We start from the raw sequence: 22,289 nt of genomic DNA, 5'->3' as shown, positions 1-22,289 counted from the left end.
TGGAACTTTTCCTTCAGTTTTCCCTCCATAACGTTGCCTCTCATCACGTGGCAGTTCACTGTGGTCCACTATTTTCACTATGGTGGTCCAGTTTTTCAAATAATTCATGATTGGATGTGTAGAATCCCTCTGCCCACAAGAATGTGGTCACGAGATGTGTTCTTGTCTTCAGTCTTAAGCTAATTTCGAGCTGATTTGCAGCCTTTTTTCACAAATGACGTCTTAGCTTCGGTTAGTTGACGATGTCTGTTGTGCTTTTTTATCCCCAGGTAATAGTACTTGCCAAGTATATCAATGAATCCATTTTCTCCTATCTCTCATCTGAGTCGCTCTTTTCTTTCTTCCCCGTAGATGTATCTAGGTTCTCATATTGTTTTCAACACACGCGACTCAATTGTATTCACTGAGGCAAGTGGGTCACCTGTTACAATTGCGATATCGTTTGTGAAGCGTAGCATGTTTTCATATTCATTTACCTCGAATATATTTATTACTATTGTGTTCACATTTTCGCACCAGTGTGCTTCACTGTTTACACACTCTCTTTAATTATGCAGTAATTCAATTCCTTGTTTTTAAACTTATTTCTTCTTTCGTTTCTCTAAGTTACTTTCTTCGTATACGTCTTGAAGAATGCTGGAAAATGTTACATCCTTCCGGACCCTTTTGCTAATTTTCGACTCTACATTTCTTCTCTCTTGCATGTGCTTTGACACCATTTGGTCTCGGTACAGATTGTAGATAAATCTCAGTCTTTTTAATGCAAGCTATTTATTCCGTTGTCTTTAGCACCTTATCCATTCACGGTATCAAATAATTTTTCGGATTCCTGGAATTCAATATGGTAATCATTTTCTCACATGGATCATTTCCCCAACTAGTACTGTGTGGGACGGTTTTCTTTATGTTTTTCTCCAATTTTCGGAAAAAATAGAATGGTATTTTTGTTGGATAATTGTAAATTTTTAATTGGATATTAAATAAAATATAATTACATATGCTGAGCTTGAGAAAATGAAAACTTTAACAGTAGGTTTGGGTATTTCTCATTAAGGGAAGGATATTTCCTCGAATGGGTCATTGACTTCTTTGACCTATGTAATCAGTTTGTTATCGGAGGATTTGTTAATGCATACATTCATTTTATAAATAAATACTATTTATTTTCATTTCTCAAACATTACTTTTCCTGTATAAAGGACAGAGGCCTTCAAACCTATTGAATCAGTGTCGATGATTTTTTAAAAAATGAAAGCGCTAAATTTAATCTAAAGTATTCAACAAAGAATTAAAATCAATTTCTTTCCAATCTCCAACGTTACTTATCTTTGCCGTGTTAATTTTAGGTTGCTCCAAATGGCGTCAGCCTTTGATTTCTGCATCTCATTACTATGGATTGGACTTGTATCAGCATTAGCATGTGGTCTACGAAGATTAGTAAAGTCGTATTACGAAGCAGCATACCCGTTTGGAGATGTGCCATTTGTTCAAGTTCTCATAGAAGAAGCTATAGCTGCGGCGGAACTGTGTGGATGCTGCTTTGAGCTGATTATAGGTACTTGCACTGATTGCGAGTAGAGCTCTTTTACCTGCCCCTAAACGTCGAAAGAAAAAAACTAATTTTCCTTCCTTGGCATCAGTACAAAATGTTTTGAGTGCCGAAGTTTTGCAAGTGAAAATTGATAATATTTCGTGAATGAATTATCTTCCTGCTAACCTGCTAACAAATTCCTTGTTCCTGAATATTGTTTTTGTGCCATGAGTGTTTTTGGTGTATCTTTTGGTTTGATTGATGTGCATATTAAGGTTTTCGAATAGCTTCCGATGAAGTAATTCTATTAGTTTATTTTTGCTCACTCAAGTCCTTTTACAGAACTTAATTTCTCATAATGCGTTATTTCTCGCGGACATCACCCTTTTTATTGCATTTGCACAGAGGGAAAATGAGTGTTGGGAAAAGCGAAGGGAATCAACGTCCCATTCATCTTGGGGTAGGCGAGGGTTATTCCAGCATGTATCTCTTGACAAGGGAAGAATAATTAGGGGGTTGTTTTGGGGAGGAGGGAGTCTCTTTCACTTCCTTCAAGGGGTGGGGGATGGTTCTTCCCGGCAGTTCTCACTCGAACACTTGTTCATCTTCATCGTCTACATCTGCGTATTACCCTGCAAGCCACTAACAGGGGTGTTTGGCAGGGGATTAATCATCACCAGCATGCATCAGAGGATTAAATTTACTTTCTACTGACATGTACTACGCAACAATCACGCTAATCATGACACAAAATCTATCGGATTAATCTATATGCTAGTGGTGGTGGCATCTGCCTCTGAAGGTTGAAAAGGCAAAACATGCTGTTGGAAGTGCTTAGAAAATTCAGAAACATGCATTTAGGAATACATCAGTTAGTAAGCTGCACTACGTATCAACTGGGCTGTCAAATACTGGACTGAGACCACTGTCCTTGGAGGGGTAGAAGAAATAGGGGTAGGGGGAAATGAACTGGAAATACCACATTACACACATACACTCATTCGTTCTAAGTCACTCACACATTGGCTCTTCGAAATCAATCATGTTATTACATACGCAAAAATAATAAGACTCTTCTTAGCCCGGGCACGTATGCTACCGTTCTAACGGGACTGGTTACATGATATGATTTAGTTTGTGGTAAAATTTGGGCTGTTGTAGAATAAAGTAGAATGTTCAATAGAGTAGTATGGCTGTGGTGACCCTTGGGAGCTGGTTATGATACGGGTGACAAGGGAAATACATGGAAACTCATCGTTGTTGTTTGGTACTCTATAAAAGAGAAACAGTTCAATACTCTTGCTCACGGTGATCTGAAAGGACTTAACGAACGTGCGAATGAGATAATAATTTATTCAATTACAGTTCTGAGAAAACTCAAGAATTATTTTATTAAGGGATGAAAATATGCTTCTCAGGAGGCCTAATCCACTGAGTATTCGTGAAATAGATGTGGTATGTACATCGTCTGGTAATCTCTCAATCATGTAAACGTATAATGTTTTATGAGCACTAATACCTTTAAAATAATTAATGACATCCGCTGATACTACCCTGGTTATATAATGGTGAAAGTAACGTCATACGAGTGGACGGTAACGTGAGTTGCTGGTGTCTTTGAAAGAACACACAGGGAAATTCAGCAACTTTTTACATGTATGTGAACCCGTGATAAAATTTCACCGTTCATCCTTGCCGAAATGTCATAAATTTACGCTTGCATTCACATCAGCGTATAAAATCGCCGCTTCATACGTATGTTTTTTTAGTTGTCATCATTGCTTTGTGGTTATTGAAATGGGTAACACTTCTCTAATTGCGAAGTTTTGGCCGTAAGTATTTTTTTTTTGAAATACCGCATTCGGTATGGTTGATTAATGGTACTCAATTCCGAAAAACTCTTGTACGTGAAAATTTGGGGGTAGAATATCTAAAATTTATATATATCACAATTTTTGGACAAAGGGGCTATGTTTTCAATGATTCTAGGGAGCAGTGGAATTTCATTGTTTTCATAGTTAGTGAGTACGAAATGGCCACAATGCCGGGCATTTTGGCTGCCTTGTGGAATTTTCTTGTTATTGGAAAGACAAGCGTGTTTGGGTGAAGGAGGTGCGTCGCAAATCCTTCAAGCATGATTTAGCCCAGGGAAAGAAACTGGGCCCCGACCCTGAATGTGTGTTATTCACACGCCTATGGCTTATTCTGAGTTTAGCTCCACCATCACCCATCAAAGTCAAATAGGTAAATAGGTCAAACAGTTCTGGTCAAAACACAGAGTGAATCGTAAAATGTGTGATTAATTGGGAATTATGTACGGGTAAATGTAATGTACGGGTAATCTTTTATACGGGTTCTTTTTTAAAAGGGAATGCATAGATTTCCGTGTAGTTTTGTTTGAGCTTAAACCCAGTCGGTCCCGTAGAATCTTGATGAATACTTCCACTTATGGTGCATTATTAACGGCTTTCAGAAATACCCATAGGACGATAATGAATGCGGAGCTATCCGTTTATTCTCAGTACTTGCCATAGAGTATTTGCATTCTCGAGGAATAACTTTTAAAAGTTATAAACTCGATTAATCATATCATCAGTATTATAAATTTTGGTTAAATCCCTTTTTATAGTTCATTTTCCCGCGCATTCGAATCGCTCATCCGTCAGTGTAGCCATATTGTCGATTTTTTAAACCCATTTATATGCGCTGTGGGTAACATCTCATCCGGCTGGAGAATCCTCTGTTTTTATATTCATGTAGAAATGAATTGGAAGTGTTGAAATCGTTGAATCGTGTAGAAATCACTGTCGAGCTGCGACACGTATTTTCATTTTAGATCTGCGTGAGAGAACATTTTTTTTGGAAGTACCTCTCCTCGTCCAGGCTACAGTGTTTCTCTGCCTGAATTCGCCTAAATTATGTGGGATATATGTGCAAATTAAATTATCGGATTTCCATCCCGGCTAGTGGAGTTATCTCCGTCATGTTGCGGCATCTTACTTCACTAGTCTTCAAGAATAAAGTGAACCTCATTCCTAAGGGAAGTGGCGATAAACTGCTGAAACTTTTCATTGTTTCTTCCATTGACTCGGATGAAAACCTGAGAAATTTATGTGCACTGCCTCCACCGGTAAAGCCTCAAATCTTTCATCATGTGGTATACATAAAAAATGAGATTAATAGTAATAAAGAGATAAGTAGGTTTTGATAAAATACCCAAGAGGCTTCGAAAAAAATTAACAGTCTTATATTCCACACTGATTTATTTAATTCTCTTTTGAGTTTCCCAATATTAGCTTTTTGTGTTTCCCGCTGTCTTTTGTACTAATTTACAAAAAAGGTGAAATTGACTGTGAAACAGATGATTTAACCAAAGTTCAAATGAAGACCTCTGAGTTTTCTAATTCTGAAAGTTTAAACCTCATTCAGATATAATTATTTTGTCAACAACAAACTTGCTCTAGGGTTGCACGTGAATCTGGAAGTTTGTATTTAACCAGCATGCATCCTATGAATTCTCCGAAAGTTGTGGCAACTGTCCACACTGATTTCTGTGAGACCAACCAAAATTCCTATCCATAATGACTTATTATCGAAATCATGACTTGTCTCTTTCCAAGTAGCCTAAGTCCTCAAAATCCATGTTTTTAATCCCCAAGTGTTTTGGCCTTTGAGTGGTTTGCTTTTCTTAGCTTTTGGCCGCGTCACACTGATGTTGCTGCTGTTTCTCTTCATTGCAACGTCATGTAACAGCTTTTCACATGCGGCTACTAGCTTGTATAAGTTTGTGTTTGCTAGTGAAGTGTCCTTATTTGTTTAGTATGGCCTACAATTCATGTATTATTGTTTTAAAATTACTGATTCTTTGAGTTTGTGCCAAGTAAAAATTTACTTCTTTTAGTACGAAGCACTCGAAAAAAGTGAGTGGGTTCCCGACTGGTTTGAACACAGGGAAAAAGTGAAGAGTTTTACAAGAAGACAAGCGTAGCCTGACTCACAGAGTATATGGGACGAAAGCATAGCTAAAAAACGAAACGAAAAAAAATGTTGAGCCCCCTCCTGAGAGATAGATAATTATATACGGTTGGAGTCAATAGCTGCGATTCCTTGTCACAGAGTTTTACCCATGGACTCTACGGATTTAATGCAAAAAACCAGGATTTTAATCTTCGAGTTTTTTTCCCTCTGAATGGTTTGCATTGAGAAAAGAAACTTAAAAATTAAGGGAAAACAGTTATTTAAAACGTGCTATTGCTGTTAGAATTTCAAGGTTCAGAATATCTTCAAAGCATTATTTTTAGTGGCATTTTTATCGAAATTCCTCGACTCCTCGTGTTACATGGGGGTTTTTTGTATTCTCCATACCTTTTGGTGTTGACCAATGTTGAGACGCTTCTATAGAATGATCTATAGATAAATCCACTGTCGGAAAATTTACCTGTTTTAATCGTAACGACATGGTGACAATAGTTATATGGTTTGTATTCCATATTTTTTTCACATTAGATTGTAATCAAAAGGTCTTTCGGTCTCATCTGGCCATTTTCAAGAGCACGTTGTAAAATTCTGTTTGAAAATAACTGCATTTGTAGGGACGTATGCATGTTAGGGGATTGCTGAAAAGGTACATATTTGGTGAGCTTTGAATAATGAGGAGTGTAGCAAGGGAAGAAATAAGCAAGTGACACAGTCCCTTGTGACTTATAGAATGTCATGCTTAGTGTTATGTGCAAGATACACATTTTTCAATTTTTTTTCCATCTTCATATTTTTCAAATTTTGTCCAGTGCTTAAACAAATTGTTTTATAAAGTATAAACACCAAGTATTAACCTTGTGTAAATGCCGTTTTGACCAAAATTTTTGTTGAGGTGCGGCGTAGTGACCGGATATAATGTTGACTCTTCGCCTCACTACTTACAGTTTAGTTTTCTGATAAATTTTGTGATTAATAGTGGAAGACAATGTGTGTGTCGGAAAAACGTGTAACTTGTGTCAATACTCGTGTGAAGAAGATTTTTTCGATACGTCTAAATACGAATCATAGAGTCGTTGTATTCAGTAAGTCATTTTATTCCATTTTAGGGTTAATATTTAGCATCTCATAATCATATTTACCGTCAATGAAGGTATTCATATTCCAGACACTACATATTTTGAGACAGTTTGAAAGTAGCGGAAGTATTTTGAAAAATGTACTCTACACTTGGGTGTGACAGCTGGAAAACGTGTTCATTGGCTGATTTGCCTACAGTGCACCCCTAACCAGTTGGGGCAGTACCGCTCTGTGCGGTATTACCCCAACTGGTTTGGGAAAAATCAAAGATGGAAAATGTAATTTAAAATTTTATTTTGTGATCGAGAGAAATAAAACATGGCGTATTAGCGTACATTAAAATTAAAATAATACCAAACCCCCGATCTTAGCTGAAATAAAAGTCGGCTAACATAAAACAAAAATTGAAAAAATCCTTTTCTATTTACGATTAAATGTTTTACTGTGGCATCAAAACATGAAAATCCATAATTAGTACAGACAAACTGACGACACGACGGATGTAGGGCGTTCGGATTGTTGAGGTGTTCCGACTACCGTGTGTTCGGACTATCGAGGTTCGCCTGTACTTGGAAGGATTGGCAACTCACCTATTCAAAGGTCCTTCATAATTCACATAAACATTCTTAAAACATAAACATTTTAATTTTAAAGTTCTTCAGAAAAGTTACAATATTATATGAGGTATTTATCGTTCAACACGGGGCAGTACCGCACACCTTGCGCCTTGCACGGTGTTGCCCCAAGTAAGGTGTACGGAATTGCCCCAAAACGACATGGCGCAGCATTTTAAACCGTAACGTATAATAAGGACAATAGAGGACTCGTGTTTGGTGTTAAAAATGGGCTATGGGCTATTCAAAACCTTTAGTTTGAATATAGTCACTAAAAACATGTTTCACTTACCTTGTAATGTACGCCGTGTCACGGCATTCTATACCATCAAACAGCTGCCGCGGACTGCGCGCGCGGCAAAAAAATCGATTTTATTTTGCTTGATGCAAACGGTCGTAGTTGATTTCTCTGGATGGACACCCTAAAACGTTTGATGTATTTTAACGTATATACCTCGAGGTAACTTGGTGATACTATTTTTATAATCCTACATGAACAAAACATTTCGACGAAAAACAGGGTCCGCAATTTTGTATCGTATTGGCCACAAATAATACAACTGAGTCGTGAAAGTTGTCAAGAATTTACCTTAATAAATCGCATAATAATATTTAAAATTGTTGATGCTATTGAATTACTACAGAAGGTGTGGAATTAGTTTTAACATGCTGAGTTTCCAAAACGTATTCAATGCGGGCAATTTTTGCGAAATTTTCTCAACTTTGAGGGCAAGTAATTTGTTTAAAAAAGTAGCCTATGAAAAACGATTTGCGTCAAAAATGCACTAATGTATTGACAACAACTGTGCCAAGTTTCAAATTCCGCACTCAAAAAAATAGTTTTTGAGGTTTTCTCCAGCCTTTTTCGATTTCAGCCCACTGTGTGCCGTACGGTATTACCCCGATCTCCCGTAATAATTGCTTAATTAATTGGACCAAATGTTTCATTCGGCTCATCAGAAATCCATTGGATGAGTGAAGTGAGCTCTGTGAAGATTGGGAAACATTAAAAAAAATCTTTGTATTCAGTTATAGGGAGCAAAACGTTTAAAAAAATTATTCGTATCCTTCGCATGGAAATCGTCAACTCCTTCGGGGCAATTAGTTTTCCCTTGGGTAATTTACGCACCTCGAGTAATTTTGCTTGTGCCAAGATGTATGCCAGATGATCTCTTAAAATTTCCTTTAAAGTTAATTTTAAAAGTTATTTCCTTTAAAAAAAATCAGTTAATAGTTTATAATGATTTTCGAATTGAAAATTTTCTATTTGAAGTCTCATAAAAATCGAGTGATATCCGAAAAAAAATACTACGTTAATGTGTAACTTGTATAGATTCTCGTATGAGGTAGACTTTTCCAGTGTGCCAACATTCAAATCAAGGAATTTGGAAAGCGTGGAGGATGCACGCTGGCCTTTTACTTCTGTTAGTTAATTCTAATTGCTTTTTGCGTATGAATCTTCTGAATCAGCGTAATCAAGGAAGGGGAGTGTAGTCACAATTTGACCCCTTATCGCTTGCTTACTAGCGCGAGCCAAAACTTCTCGTGACATTTGTGCTCTTGGAAATAGCCCATGGTGAATAAAACTAGGTCCTAGGGATTAGGTTTTTGGAGTGATGAACAAAAAAGAAATTCCGTGGGCATGTTGACAAACGGGAAGCAAAACCAAGTCTTTAGACATCTGCTGGATGAAAGAGTAGAATAGGTTGGGAGTAGTTTGAAAAATCTGGAGCATCAAAGAATTTCCAGCTTGATATTTGGGAAACCACCCTGTATGGCGCATGTACTATTTACTTTATTATCTATTTTATTATCCAACGTAATGCAAGATTGGCGCAAATATGGCCATCGAGGGTACTCATATAATGAGACGAAGTGCTTAGGTCAAGCGATGGTTGGTTGTATGGCGTTATGGTGTGATAGAGGTAATAGATGTGACATTAAGATCGCTATAGCTAGATCTTTAGCCTTCCATCGTAGGATTCATCGAAAATGTGCAATGTTGTGCAGTTTAGATGATGCTCCGTTGCTGATGAAGTTCATTTTTTTCGTCATTTTATTCTATTTTGGGGTTAATCTTTAACAGCTCATGATCATATTTATCATACTGTATGTAAAGATGTTCATGTTCCATACACTACATATGATGAAACAGTAAGTAGTTAGAAAAGCCTGGAGAATTAGGGAATTTTCTGATTTATTTGAGTAGCCACTCTGGGTGGGCATATTTCTCTTTTATCTATTCCATTATCTATCGGATAGCAAGATTCGCGAAAATGTAGCCTCCAAATGATCGCTTTAATTCCACTCCAACGTGGGTGGCCTTTCTCTTGCTGGAGGGGAACTCGGCGAAAGCTTTATTTAAGGTATGCCATTTTTTTCCTTTTCGTATTTGATAGTATTTAAAAAATCGTAGGGAAAATAGTTTTGGGAAAAAAATGACCAGCCTTTCCTTTTGTCATTGTTATTTGTTCAACTTGCCTTCGTACAATTTTTTAAAACTAGTGCCCCAAGCTTTCTGCTTTGGCTCCCTTTCTACATTTTTTTTAAATTTAACAATATTTCTGTTGAAAGTCTGAGAAAACCTCAGGAGTAGTTTTTAAGAAAGTTTTCTCTGCTTGTAGATAGAACTTGAAAAACTGTCTCGTGTTTCAAATATATGTGTAAAAAGATAGTACGGTAAGATAGATAAGGAGACATGGTATTCGCCTAAATGCGTACGCAACCCATTGTACCTATAAGTATGTTAAGATTGCATAAGCGTGCAGGATGAATATTTCATTGAACGACTCGGTACGTTTTGGGGTTCATGCATTTCCTCCCAATGGGTCTTGGTCAATCAGCATTTGCTTCAAAAGCATGCATGTCGCGAGGAAACACATGTGTCCATTCCAAATTTACCCTGGCTTGGATAGATAGAACTGGAAACCTATCTCACGGTTTTCTCTGAATGGCACCACTCGCATTTAATATGTATTTATCAAAAAAAATATATGTTTTGATAATATATCATAATTATAAAAATCGGGCTTTTTAATGCTAACATCGCCAAACAAAGATTAATTTGCCGTTATGATGAAGTAAGTGGTCGAACACACATATGCCTTGTAATGTGCAGCGGTAGTAAAGTTAGATCGACTTCAACTTTTGTTCTGAATTTCAGCCAATTTTTTTACTTCGTGCATAAGTATCCTCGCATTAGTTTCTTTAATGCTATCAATAAGAATAATGAACGGAGATTCTATATCCTGAGATATCTGCCATATTATTATTAAAAAACTGATCTGAATTGAAAAACGTCATTAGCAGAAACTGAAAAAAAACTGAAAAACAACATCAGCATACTTTGCAATATGTCATGCCTATCACTTGCCATTTCACAAAACAATTTAACGGGGATATCTAAATATTTTGAGTATGCTAGCCATGTTATTGAATATTTAAGCCCCTCTTAAGTAGAAAGACCTCTTATAAAATCCTTCATTTGGGCTTATGACATTGATTAATTTTCTAATATGCATTGGCATTGCCTTCAAAGTGAGGTATGTTTGGACTTTCCGAATAAAATATTCCTAAAACTTAAAAATGCGTGGCTATCTTTTAAGACTCAAACATTGGATTAGAAGCATCTCAGAAATTACTTGATTCCAAAGTCATTATTATTTCTTTCTGTAATTTAAATGTTGCTTTGAGCATGTTCATGTAAAGGTGAAGATTTTAATCTCTCATCTGTAAATTGGTATTCTTACACTGTGAGATCAAATTCAAGGAATTGGGAAATCAGCAAGATCTTACTGAATAAATTTTCAAGTCACTTACTCGCTCAAGTAGTCAACAAGCCTATAAGAGGAAATAAAATATTAGTAAGCCATCCTAAGTTGATAAAACACAGATATTCTCAACAGTATTAGTGATCACAGAATAATTCTTGGAACCTTAAAAACAGAAGCAGAATCAGCTGTAAAAACAAAAAGCAATGTTTACTCAGGTATTTGATATGTATAACTTCATTGGATTTGGCAAGGTGATTAACTATTCATACTCAAGAGTTCATTGCTAAAATAGAGGATAAAATCACTGATGAACCATGGAAATACTACTCAGTATTCCTCTGAAAAGAAATCATTAAGCATATTCTGTATAAACTGAAATGTGACAGGATGTATAGAACCTTGCAGGTACAACATCGATGTTAGAGCGGACCCTAGGAGACAGAGAAAAGTACAACTTGTTAATAAGTCTGTTATATTAGGGAAAAATCAAAGGAACTTGAAACAGAAGGAAGTTACACTGTACACCGAGAAGAAGTGGCTGGCAGGATGTACAAAATTGATTTTGAAAAGGCAAAAATTGCATCCAAGCATTTCTCCTAAATGCTAGTTACTACCTACCGAAGACAAATCAGGGAAGTCATAGAAATCCATAAAGTGAATTACTTTCTCAGATATAATGACTCTCCCATCAGCAATGTGTGGAAGAGAGTTATGACTCAATGTGCCATGGAAAGACTGCCAGCACCATAAAAAAGTGGCAAAACCCCAATTTATTCATCCAATGTCAATGAGATGTTTAAAGATTATGGGGAATTTATTTACCATGAGAATTTATTTATATTTTTCTTAGCTGAATTGAGAAAGTTAAAATTGACATCACTGATACCTATTTGACAAGGGCTGGTGTAAGCTCTTCTCCACAAATCCAAACTAAACTTTCGTTGAAATGTTGAGGGAGGACCTATTCTATTAATTTAATTGTTGTGGTGTGCAAAAGAGATGTTTGTTTCTAGAGGACCTGTTCCTGGGAAAAACTATTTTTCAAATCCAAATATTTAACATGCAAGCGCAGCAGTATATATTTGCACTTTTGTCATGATGATGTTTTATTGGTAATTTTTGTCTTTGCACTCTCTCAGTGGCTGACAACTATGGTGTGTTTGCGTATGCAGTACTTCTATTCCTCTTGACAATATGGTGGTCAAACTGTTGGGGAAATGCTACTGCATGTCCCTACAATCACCTGGAAGATGTACTCACTGGAGACACGGACATGAGAACTGCTTTGCTCAAGGCGATTGCCCAACTAGTTGGAGGAATTTCTGTATTCCGGTATGTAAAAGGTCTTCCTACAGTGAATATCCTCACATGAGAATGCATGAAATCTCTTTTTACTGCTGTAATCCTCTTACAGGTGTGGCCACCCTACCATTTTCATACCTTATGACATTCCACGCTAAAATATATCTTCTTTTATCCAACCATTGTTCAAGCCCCTTTTTTGGCCATGCAATCCCTGCCCTCTTATGACCTTTGATTCAGTATGGTGGAGATTCTTAAGCGTTATTTACTCTAAAAGTGGCTGTATGAGCTGAAAATATGGTCTATGCTTGTTTAGTTGTGTTTTATTGCCAACAAATGGGTTTGCATCTCAAATCCTAGGATAAGCAAGCTATTCCCCACCCTGTATATGCGAAATACATTCTATCTTAACCTATTCTAACTAACTTTTGGGTTGAAGCACATATGTAGTTAGTTATTGTTAAGTTTAGGGAGACGCTGCCAAAATTTAGATGACTATAAATTAACGTTATAGAGCTCATTCTCTCAGTTTTTCATGTAAGTAGTGGAGCATTCAAATTAGATTTTCTATTGTGTTCTATTATATTGGATAAGTATCCTATTAACTGGTTTTCCAGTGGATGGCTTCTGTTATAAGACAGTGACATACTAGTTATGTATTGGGAAGGGCATTGAAATCAAATCCAGATTGAAACTTTTTTCAGTCTATAACTAGTATATATGTAATTTACTCACTTTATGTTCATATCTCAAAACAGTTACAATATATGAACTCCCCTTGGAATTTAGCAGTAAATTCAATATTTTTATTACTGTTATGGTGCAAATTGGTGAATTTTTCTTGACTAATGTAGAGCTCACCTATAGCTAAGCCAAAGGTGTGGGAATTTCACACATTTTTGTTGAGTGTTAGGAAAAGCATGATGCTTTGATGTAAGGAAATTTACGGCCAAGAAACGTGGAAATATTGCCAATCAAGTGACTGTCCTCAGTGCAGTGATGCTCTTACAATAAGTAGCATGAGGCTCAATTTTGTGGAAATGTAATTTCACGTATGAAAGAGACTTAATTTTCTTCCAAATATTTATCTTTTGGTATGAAAATATCATACATACTATGACGTACACTTTTTGATGCATTTTTGACCTCCTCGTGTACGAAGGTTTATAACATTTTGTCTGTGAATCGATATCATTACGGGACTTGAGTGGAGGTAATCGGGAGAGGTAAAAACCCTGGAGTGAAAGAGGAAGGAGTAGAAAGGCCGTGCCTTTGTTTGTGATTTGGGATGAAAGGGCCATGACTGTCCATCCACCTGCACTGGATGGAGCAAGTTCTAGAAGGGAGAGAGTTTTTCAAAAAGGATATTGTCAAGCAATATTTAGGTATTTATTCATGAATCATCTGATGCCCAGCTGTTCTGTTTTGTCTACCTTCTTCACTTTCCTTGGTTGGTGTAACATCTCCTGTGTGAAGTCATTGCTGAGGTTAGAGATCCATGGAAAAAGAACCATGATAGTACTTAACCATCTTTCTGTATTTTTTCATATCTGGGTTGGGACGGATATGAATTTGCCCAGGCTGAGGTCAAGGTGTGGCAGTTTACACAAAATATCAAAATTATCAAAAAAATCCATGCATATTTCATTAAAAGTTCAATGTATCATTCGCAATCTGTGGCCACCTGCATTTGATTGCCAGGTGGCTGTGTGCATGGTCAAAATTTACCCACCACACAGTGAAGCCTCTCAAAGGGAAAATACCTTGGGCCATCCTCTAATGAATGACAGTGACCAATTCAGGTTTTTTATTATGGCAGGCTCATAGATGCTGGGAGGCTTTGAAATACATAGTTCGTTTATGTGATCTTTCAAGTCTAATTGTGAATACCTTTTTGTAATTTATGTCTTCTACTTTTTCTCTGCTCGATTTAAGTTGCATGGAAATTAATGGGAATAAACCAATCTATGAATAATTTTAAAATATATTCATAGAAATTTCAGCTTTAAATACTGTAAAATTAGTTTTACATTATATGATTTTTAAGCATTGTATGCCGTGGAAAGGAAAATACTTTTGGCTACCTTCTAGTTCAGTAAAATACCAATTCAGGTAGTCTTGTGGGAGACTCGTAGATTCTGGCAGGCCTTGGAAATGCCTATGGAAGTTGAAACTTGCTTATGTCATCATAATGAACTGGATGGGATTGTTATCTTTGCTGTAAACAATAATTCCAATTGAATCCTCGGAATTGAGTTTTGAATATAAAAAAAATGTGGTCTCACATCACCACAATACTAGTTTAAGAAGCTTGAAATAAATTTTTTAACATGTTTTCATGTTATTTAGGTATTATTAAATTTGTTTTGCATTATTTCATGTTATTCATATTATTTTCAGCTTCATTCAATTTCTTTGGAGACTTGAGTTGGCTGATACACATGTTGGAAGAGCTGAGGAAGACTGCACTGCAGATCTTCAGGTAACTGCCTAGCGTCATAATTTATTTTTATAAGCTAAATTTAAGTCATTGTTTGTTCTTTGTTTGATATCAGATTCTTGTTCTTATTTAGATAAACAACCTTCAAATGATCCAAATAGCCTTTTAAAATTATCTTTCCTTTTTGTACCCCATTGGAACATTTGTGAAGGTTAAGCCTGAATCACAAGGTCATTTTCCATCCCTGAGAGTATTAGCTATAGCGATAGCTTTTCAGAGACTTTAAAAGCTATCATTCAACCTATAATTTCTTGAATTACATGGTTTATCTGCCATCCCTTTTTCCATCACATTCTTTGTTTTCATCTGTCATTCCATTAAATGCCAAACATGGTGTTGCAATAGCTGTTAGTGGCTATACATTCTGATTGGCTGAAAGACTGCCAGCAATGGTTTCAGTTACTGAGAAAGGGACGTGTCGATTGATGGAAAAAGGGATGGGATTCCCGTCCTTGGAGCCATTACAGAAAATGATCGTGTGAAAGGGTCGGTCATTTTTCCACCATCATTGGAGCAATCACTGGAGTAATTGCTTGCACGGAACGGAAAAAATGATCTCGTGATTCAGGCTTAGCGTGGTCCTGCTTCTGGCCACGAAATAAAGCCTCGATAGTGGCTGGATAAAGTCCTCACCTATCAAACGGAAGGTCGTGGGTTCAACTCCTGCCTATCTAAGTTGTCCTTCTCCAAGGCATGGGTGTTTGTGTTTGTTCTCTGTTGTTGTTTGTAGGATTCTTGTGATATAAAGGCCTTAAATGTGCTGTTTTCAGTGTGGTAAATATGTATAGGAAATGCTTCATCTCTGCAGACTACATATTTAATTAAATTAGGAGTCCAAAATTGACATGTTGGAAGATATTATGTTTTTGACTCTGTGGAGAAGCAGAGTGGCCTCCAGAAAGGCCACATGGCAAGGAAACATCATATCATCCTCAATCACCTCAGCCATTACCATCCTTTTTATTTGTTTTTTTCCAGGTGAATAAAAATTACAGGAATATTTCTGCATTTATGAAATGCTAAGTGCATTAAATGACTTGTATTAGTTTTAGCATGGTGGCATTTCTCCATTATGAAGGAACTGATGATTTAGAGCATGCTGCTAACCCAAACAGAGATGTTTTAAATGAGTAATATATCATGTGAAAATATTGTTGGAGCAGGAGTGATGCAGTATCCTAGCATGAAACCATGATTGAGTAACCTAGAAAGGTTTAAATCTGTGGCTTTGAAAACCTAGACTAATTGTCTGAATTTTATCATTTGTGATGTCTTTGGTAACCATATGAAAAAAATCGTTTTTTTCCCCCTCTTTTAACCTAAACCATTCTAATTGATTTTTGTGCTAAGTGAGAGAAATATTTAAGCATTGTGTTATGTAGTCATTTCTTATGAAATTATTCTTACATCCTGAGTGTATAAAGAATTTTACATGCCTGAAAAATGTTCCTGGAAAATTAATTTTAACTTAGCAAAATAAAGTAATTATGTATAAGACTTAAATACTGCGGTCACTCCGTGGGTTTTCATCACAAGTGAAATTAAAGCATTCCATTTGGTGAAGCCAGAGTATTGTGATTATGTAAATGCCACAGTGGATGGAAATTATATGATTGTATGGTCTCTCAGGTGACAATGTTTGTTGGAGCGCTGATTGAAGCAACTGCCACTTGCCTGTGTCGGGTGTGCTCAAGAGCTCTGGGTGATCTTCAGCCAAGCTTTTCTACAGCCTTGGATGCATTTATTGGAACTTCTCTTGTCGTTGCGGGTAATTATACTAACTCTAACACTGTCTGCAATCCGGTGGACGCACTTGGTAGCGCAATGATAAGCCACACGAATATTTTCCTTCGACAACCAAAATTTTAGTCCTAATTTTGTAGCAAAATAATTAAATGTGGCTACTCATGAAAAGGAAGAAATAAGTTGAAGGTTACTCTAAAGAAAAAAATTTACAACCACAGTTGTAAAACTCTGGACACAAGTACTATTCTGTTGTGTTGAGTTCTATGATAGACCTCAGTTTTTACCAGTAAAATTTTGATTGAATTATGGATTTGATTATGGACAAGGTTTAAATCAAATTTATTTATTCCAGGATTTATATTTTCATGCACATGAGGACTATTTTTTCATGAAAAACATTGGCAATATTATGTATCATTTTACCGCAAATCTATTTTGCTGGAGTCATGGAAAATGAGTTTAAGGATCAAATAGATGTCCCAAATATGGGAACCTGATCCCTCATTAAGCTGGGTAGTGAGGAGAAGCTGCATGCCAGAGTTTATGGTTTGGGAGACGGTCACTTCTTATCTCCTTTGTCAGCTATAGCCAACATTGGTTCAGTTGTGCAGGAAAATCTGTTGTCTTTAGCCTGCAATAGGTGCTAATGGCATTATCTATAGTGCAAAAAATCCACAGAGGAAAAATCATTCACCTTGATCGGTATTCGAACCCGGATCCCTCGATTCCGCAGATGAGAATGATGCCTCGGTAGCTTAACTGGCTAAAGCACTCGGCCAGAAATCGAGGGATCCGGGTTCGAATCCCGGTCAAGGCGAATGATTTTTCCTGTGGATTTTTCGCACTATTTGTGCATTGCGGGTGACTCCGTAAAAGTTATCACCGTGGCTAGTCCCGGTATTCTTAAATAAGGCATTATCTTTCTCAATGTATAGAGTAATGTGAAGATTCTGAATGTATAAAGTATTATGTTGTAGAAGTCTGTGAGTTCTTTTAGCTTTTAGGAATGAGCTCTATGATGTGAATTATAGATGTGACATCCATTTTTTTCCTGCAGCATTCAACTATTCTGGAGGTTACTTTAACCCAGTGCTGGCGACGTCTTTGAAGTTTGGCTGCAAGGGAAACACCGCTGTGGAGCATCTTGTGGTTTATTGGATTGGGGCATGCTCAGGAGCACTCCTCTCTGTGATGGTATACAAACACCCGAGAGTCCAAAGAATGATAGTCGGAGAAGAGAAGAAGAAACCTGAGTAATACTGCTGGGTGGTTTCTTTTAAAGTGCCTGATTATTCTGCTAAAATGTCCAATGGAAACCAATTATGCTGCCTGTTCAACCTCAAAGTGCTACAAAGTAATATCTTTAAGATACATCTTTGATGATGGGTGAGTTCAGGTGTAATTATATCCCCATTGAGGGTCCACGCTAGGTATTTTGAAGGAAAAACTGGAACCTTTGAGGCAAAAATGCACAAATGTACCATTTAATTAGCTTCATAAGCTCCTAATTTTCACTGCCACCAACTGGATATTTTCTGGAAGTACTCTTATACACACATCTAGCGCATAAAAACTGTTACCATGTGATTCCCTTCTATTCATTTTGTAGCCATCTTTGGAGCTATAAGATGAGATTGGAGTATTTTGTTAAAGATTGAATTCCTTGTTGATTGTTTTGAAGTAAATTTATGGTTAATAAACTGTTTGTAAGAAAACCAGGAATGAAAAGTTTTTCTGAGTTTTTCCATTTATAGTGTAAATGAAGTAATGGAAAGTTATGAATGGAATTTCTCCATCATACGTGGCTGCAATGGTTGCATCTTTTCATCTGTTTAGCGATGGGTGTTTAAAAATGTATAAGAAGCCCTAATTTGTGATTGCTGAACCTCATTCAAAAAGTGCACATTTTTGATTTATTACGTTGATGAAGATGATGGTTTTTACTTATTTCTATCCTCTCGTAGTCTCTAAAGTATTTGCAAATTTTATCCTTGTTAATTATATTTCTTCAAGTTATTTGAAACAAAGTAATGTGAATTGATAAAGGCTTTCCTACGCTTTTAGATTTTTAAATGACGATATCTATTTTTCGCGATTAAATGAAAAGTGAACATTTTCAAGCAAACGAAAACGCGACGGCTAAGTATGAATGCTGGGAAAACTCCGTGTGACGTCGTTCTGGTTCCCGCTGCCGCAAGTGAGGTGACCTTGGGGCAAGGCTTGAGCGCTGATACGACGCAGGATGCTAGCAGGTAGCCGAGTACCCTGCTAGCTGGTAGCGCTTGGCTTAAATAAGGATTATTTATACCTTATCGATCGAAGAAAACTTTCTGGCCTTAGTCAGTTTTAATAGGTGATTATTAAGACATGTTTACCTGAGCTCTGTGCATCATGCATGCATTGGTAATCTCAGACATTCCTCCTATCTACTCATATAGAAACTAGGTCCCTGTGACGTCACGTGGAGTGGCATCGCATGGGCGCCAATCTGGCCTTTTTCAAATGAGGATAAAATTGACCATTCCCATTCGTCTAAACTGGTATTTCTAAAACCAAATAATTTGTATATTATGAATACGCTAATGGTGGGTAAAGAATGGCAATCATTGCCTTTTGTTTTCTTTGATGAAGGAATCTACCCTATTCATGTAAAAAATTTAACTTGTGGTTGCATTGAAGTCAAATGTCAATGACTAAAGTCGACTTGTGATCACCTTTGAAAATGAGAAGTCAACATCAAAAAAGTCAACTTTTGGAGTATGAAGTCAACTTTGACTCTCCTATCCCTAGCTGAACCCCCTCAAAGGAACTCCTCCCACCCCAAAATATCCGTATTCCCTCTCTCTGAAAAAACTTCCTTGCTCCAGCCTTGCAGCTTCTTCATTTAATGATGCAAAATGGTGCCATCAGATTGATTTACAAAGCATTGAATTTACAATTACAATTTAAATCATGTGTACCTATATTACTTACCATAATGTGAAACATATTATTTGTGAATCCATGAACTGGAAATTATGATCATCTTCATCAAAGCTTTCCACCAAGGTGTGAACTAAGCTGGTTTCCCCTTTTGCATTGATAGCATATTGGGTGGCTAATATTTTTTGGCGAAACTACTGGGTGCTTTATGACTAATTCATTGGGATCTTACTCTTACCTTTTATTCATCATCTGTATTGACCTCGTTTTCTAGATTTTTTAGCACCAAGGCCTGAGATGCTTTGCTTTTGTTTTAGGATGCTTTACTCTTGAAAGGATCTTGGGGTAGGTATTGGCAGTAGTAAGGAATGAGAATGCATTTTCAGCAACTACTGTTGAGTAGCAATGCCGTTTTCCTCGATCGGTCTGAAATTTTGCCTCTTGTCCCAGATCGAATTGTTTTGCATCAAAACTTGGGAATCGGTTTCTGCATGTGTGACATAGGTTGAATTGGTAAAATCTGAGATCACCCATTACAATGCAATTGAAACGGGTGTATTGATTTTACTTTAGACACATATCTTTCTACACTTTGAAGTTCTATTTTACAACTGGACAAAAAGTTGAGTTCTCCACCAAATATAGGGTGGGGATATTTCAAATGGTGAACTGAAACTTTTACATAACATGTGGTTAAACTATGTAATTTATCCTCATTCAATAGAAAACATTATGCATCCCAAATCATTTTCATACTTACCGTCTCCCGTGGCTATTTATACCCTAAATGGTATTTAAATTCGCCAACTGTCTGCCTCCAATTGTTTCTCTCTTCTGCATCCTCACTGACTCCTATTCTCCCTATGTCAATCAACAAATCATTCCCATAAAAATTTAAATTTATATCTCCAACTAATTTAGAGTAGTATTTATTAATTCTTTGTATGAAATGAAAGTTTTAGAATTAATGTGGTGAACACAGGGTATTCATTATCCTTAGTAAAACTAGTGTGGGAATAATTCAATCGGAGAAATGAAAAACATTTAGTCCTACATGTGAAACTAGACCGTTTATTTGGTGATTTAGATTCCACGTTGATACTTTTAACTTTTTCTTGTTGCACTATTGAAATTAATATCTCTAAAAAATATGGTGCGGAATAATTGAAACAGCAAATTCAAAAATTAAGAATGTACCAGGTAAAATTAGGGTATTTATTTTACTTCATAAGTAACTTCACAAGAAATTCACATGAATTTAAATAACACATGGGGTTACATAATCCTGTATAGATGGATAATTTTATTGAAGCCTTGGATAAAGTGATGTTGCCATAGCAGAACTCTTGCATGAGCAACATATAAGTCAACTCTAACACTGATGTCCCATTTAATTCCACAAACAATGTGTTCAAATCATACAAACCTTCTCCCCAACCAACTCTTCTTTCATATTCCACTCTACTTGGGCCATGACAACATTCAAGGTCCAAATCTCAAGGGGTGAATCTCATTGAGAATGATCATTTCCTATATTTACTTTGGTTGAAATAGCTCTATCTGAGCATCCTACTTCTATTTTTGCTGCAGATGTGTTTGGTGGTTTCTGTTTTGCTCCCCTCATTAAATGAGTCCTATAACTCTGATCAGCTGGTTGTATTGAGCTGTAGAAGGAGCTTCTTGGACATGGATGCAGTTGCAATTTTCACCATGGCTTTCATTGCATTTGGCATGCCTTTTTAAATTTTCCCTACCAAGTACCTTTTGGGGCACAACTAGCCTTACAATTTTGGCTTGGGTTGCCCTTTTTTCTAATTCTAATACATATATTGATTCCAACTATTCACTAGAACTGCCATCAGTAGTCAAATACTAAAAGTACCATTCTCGACAATATCCATTCGATTAAACTTGATGTACTATCCTCAGGACTTTTTAGGTCTACCTGGATTACCTCGACAATGTTCTAATTACCCAGACTCATATAATGTGTGATACATCTACATACTACATACATCCACTCTCAGTAAATCTATTGAAATAAAGTAGTAATCATACTATTATTCATTATTTGAGTAGCTATTGCTGCCCAAAGACAAATGTTATGCACAAACACAAAAAATACATCTATTTAATCATATAAAAAGACACCTCCAACTGAAAATAATTGCTCAAAAATACCACCAGCATTTGAGTTTTAAAATAGCAGACAAGTGCGACTGATTCACAAAATTAACCAAAAGTTATTTATTTCCATCAAAAAACCTACCTTAAAAATATTGTGAGATACAACCACAGGATAGGATTTCTATTTGAGATACTACTTTCAAGTTTGGTGTAATGATCATCATTGAAGGTTTTTATGTAGGATAGAATTCAACTTTAAACTCTTCAAATACTATCCAGTTGCCAACATCAAATTTCCAAGGTTGATGGAGACACATTTTGCAAGTATGTAGGGATGTTTGAATATGATTTTGTGTCAATGGCTTAGAAGTATGTTCTGGAATACACGAAACCTTTTTGAGAAGAGGGACTCAATCAGTTTAGAAGAATATCACACCTGTGTCAATCTAATTGTTCTCTAAGAGATCCTTAAAATCACACACACACACACACATGTGTTTGAGGGTTGATTGCCCGTGGATATTCAATTTAATGAGGTCTTTCCAATAAGGACATGTGTCAAGAGGGTCGAGTGTAATGACAATGTGGAGGAGAAGTGTAACTGGAGGCATATTTAAGAAGCTCTTTCTCTAGCTCAAGATAACTGGCTGATGGATTACGATAGAAATCATTTGATGAGGTGGAGATACTTGATGTGGTCAATCTTGGCAAGGTTGAGG

The 22,289-nt window shown here is 36.5% G+C and overlaps 1 protein-coding gene across 1 annotated transcript in view; it reads left to right on the top strand.

Moving 5' to 3' along the window:
* LOC124171099 (aquaporin-11) overlaps positions 1–18,239 on the top strand; it is a 30,300-nt gene extending 12,061 nt beyond the window's left edge. The window contains exons 2-6 of the mRNA XM_046550242.1: positions 1,347–1,555; positions 12,113–12,305; positions 14,676–14,757; positions 16,405–16,543; positions 17,579–18,239. Of these exons, the coding sequence (XP_046406198.1) occupies positions 1,357–1,555; positions 12,113–12,305; positions 14,676–14,757; positions 16,405–16,543; positions 17,579–17,778 (813 nt within the window). The 5' untranslated portion in view covers positions 1,347–1,356 and the 3' untranslated portion in view covers positions 17,779–18,239. The remainder of the gene's footprint in view (positions 1–1,346; positions 1,556–12,112; positions 12,306–14,675; positions 14,758–16,404; positions 16,544–17,578) is intronic.
* Positions 18,240–22,289: the final 4,050 nt, after the last annotated feature.

This window comes from Ischnura elegans, chromosome X (genome assembly GCF_921293095.1).
Source record: "Ischnura elegans chromosome X, ioIscEleg1.1, whole genome shotgun sequence".
In the NCBI taxonomy this organism is placed as follows: domain Eukaryota; kingdom Metazoa; phylum Arthropoda; class Insecta; order Odonata; family Coenagrionidae; genus Ischnura; species Ischnura elegans.
This window is presented reverse-complemented; position numbering and strand designations above follow the sequence as displayed.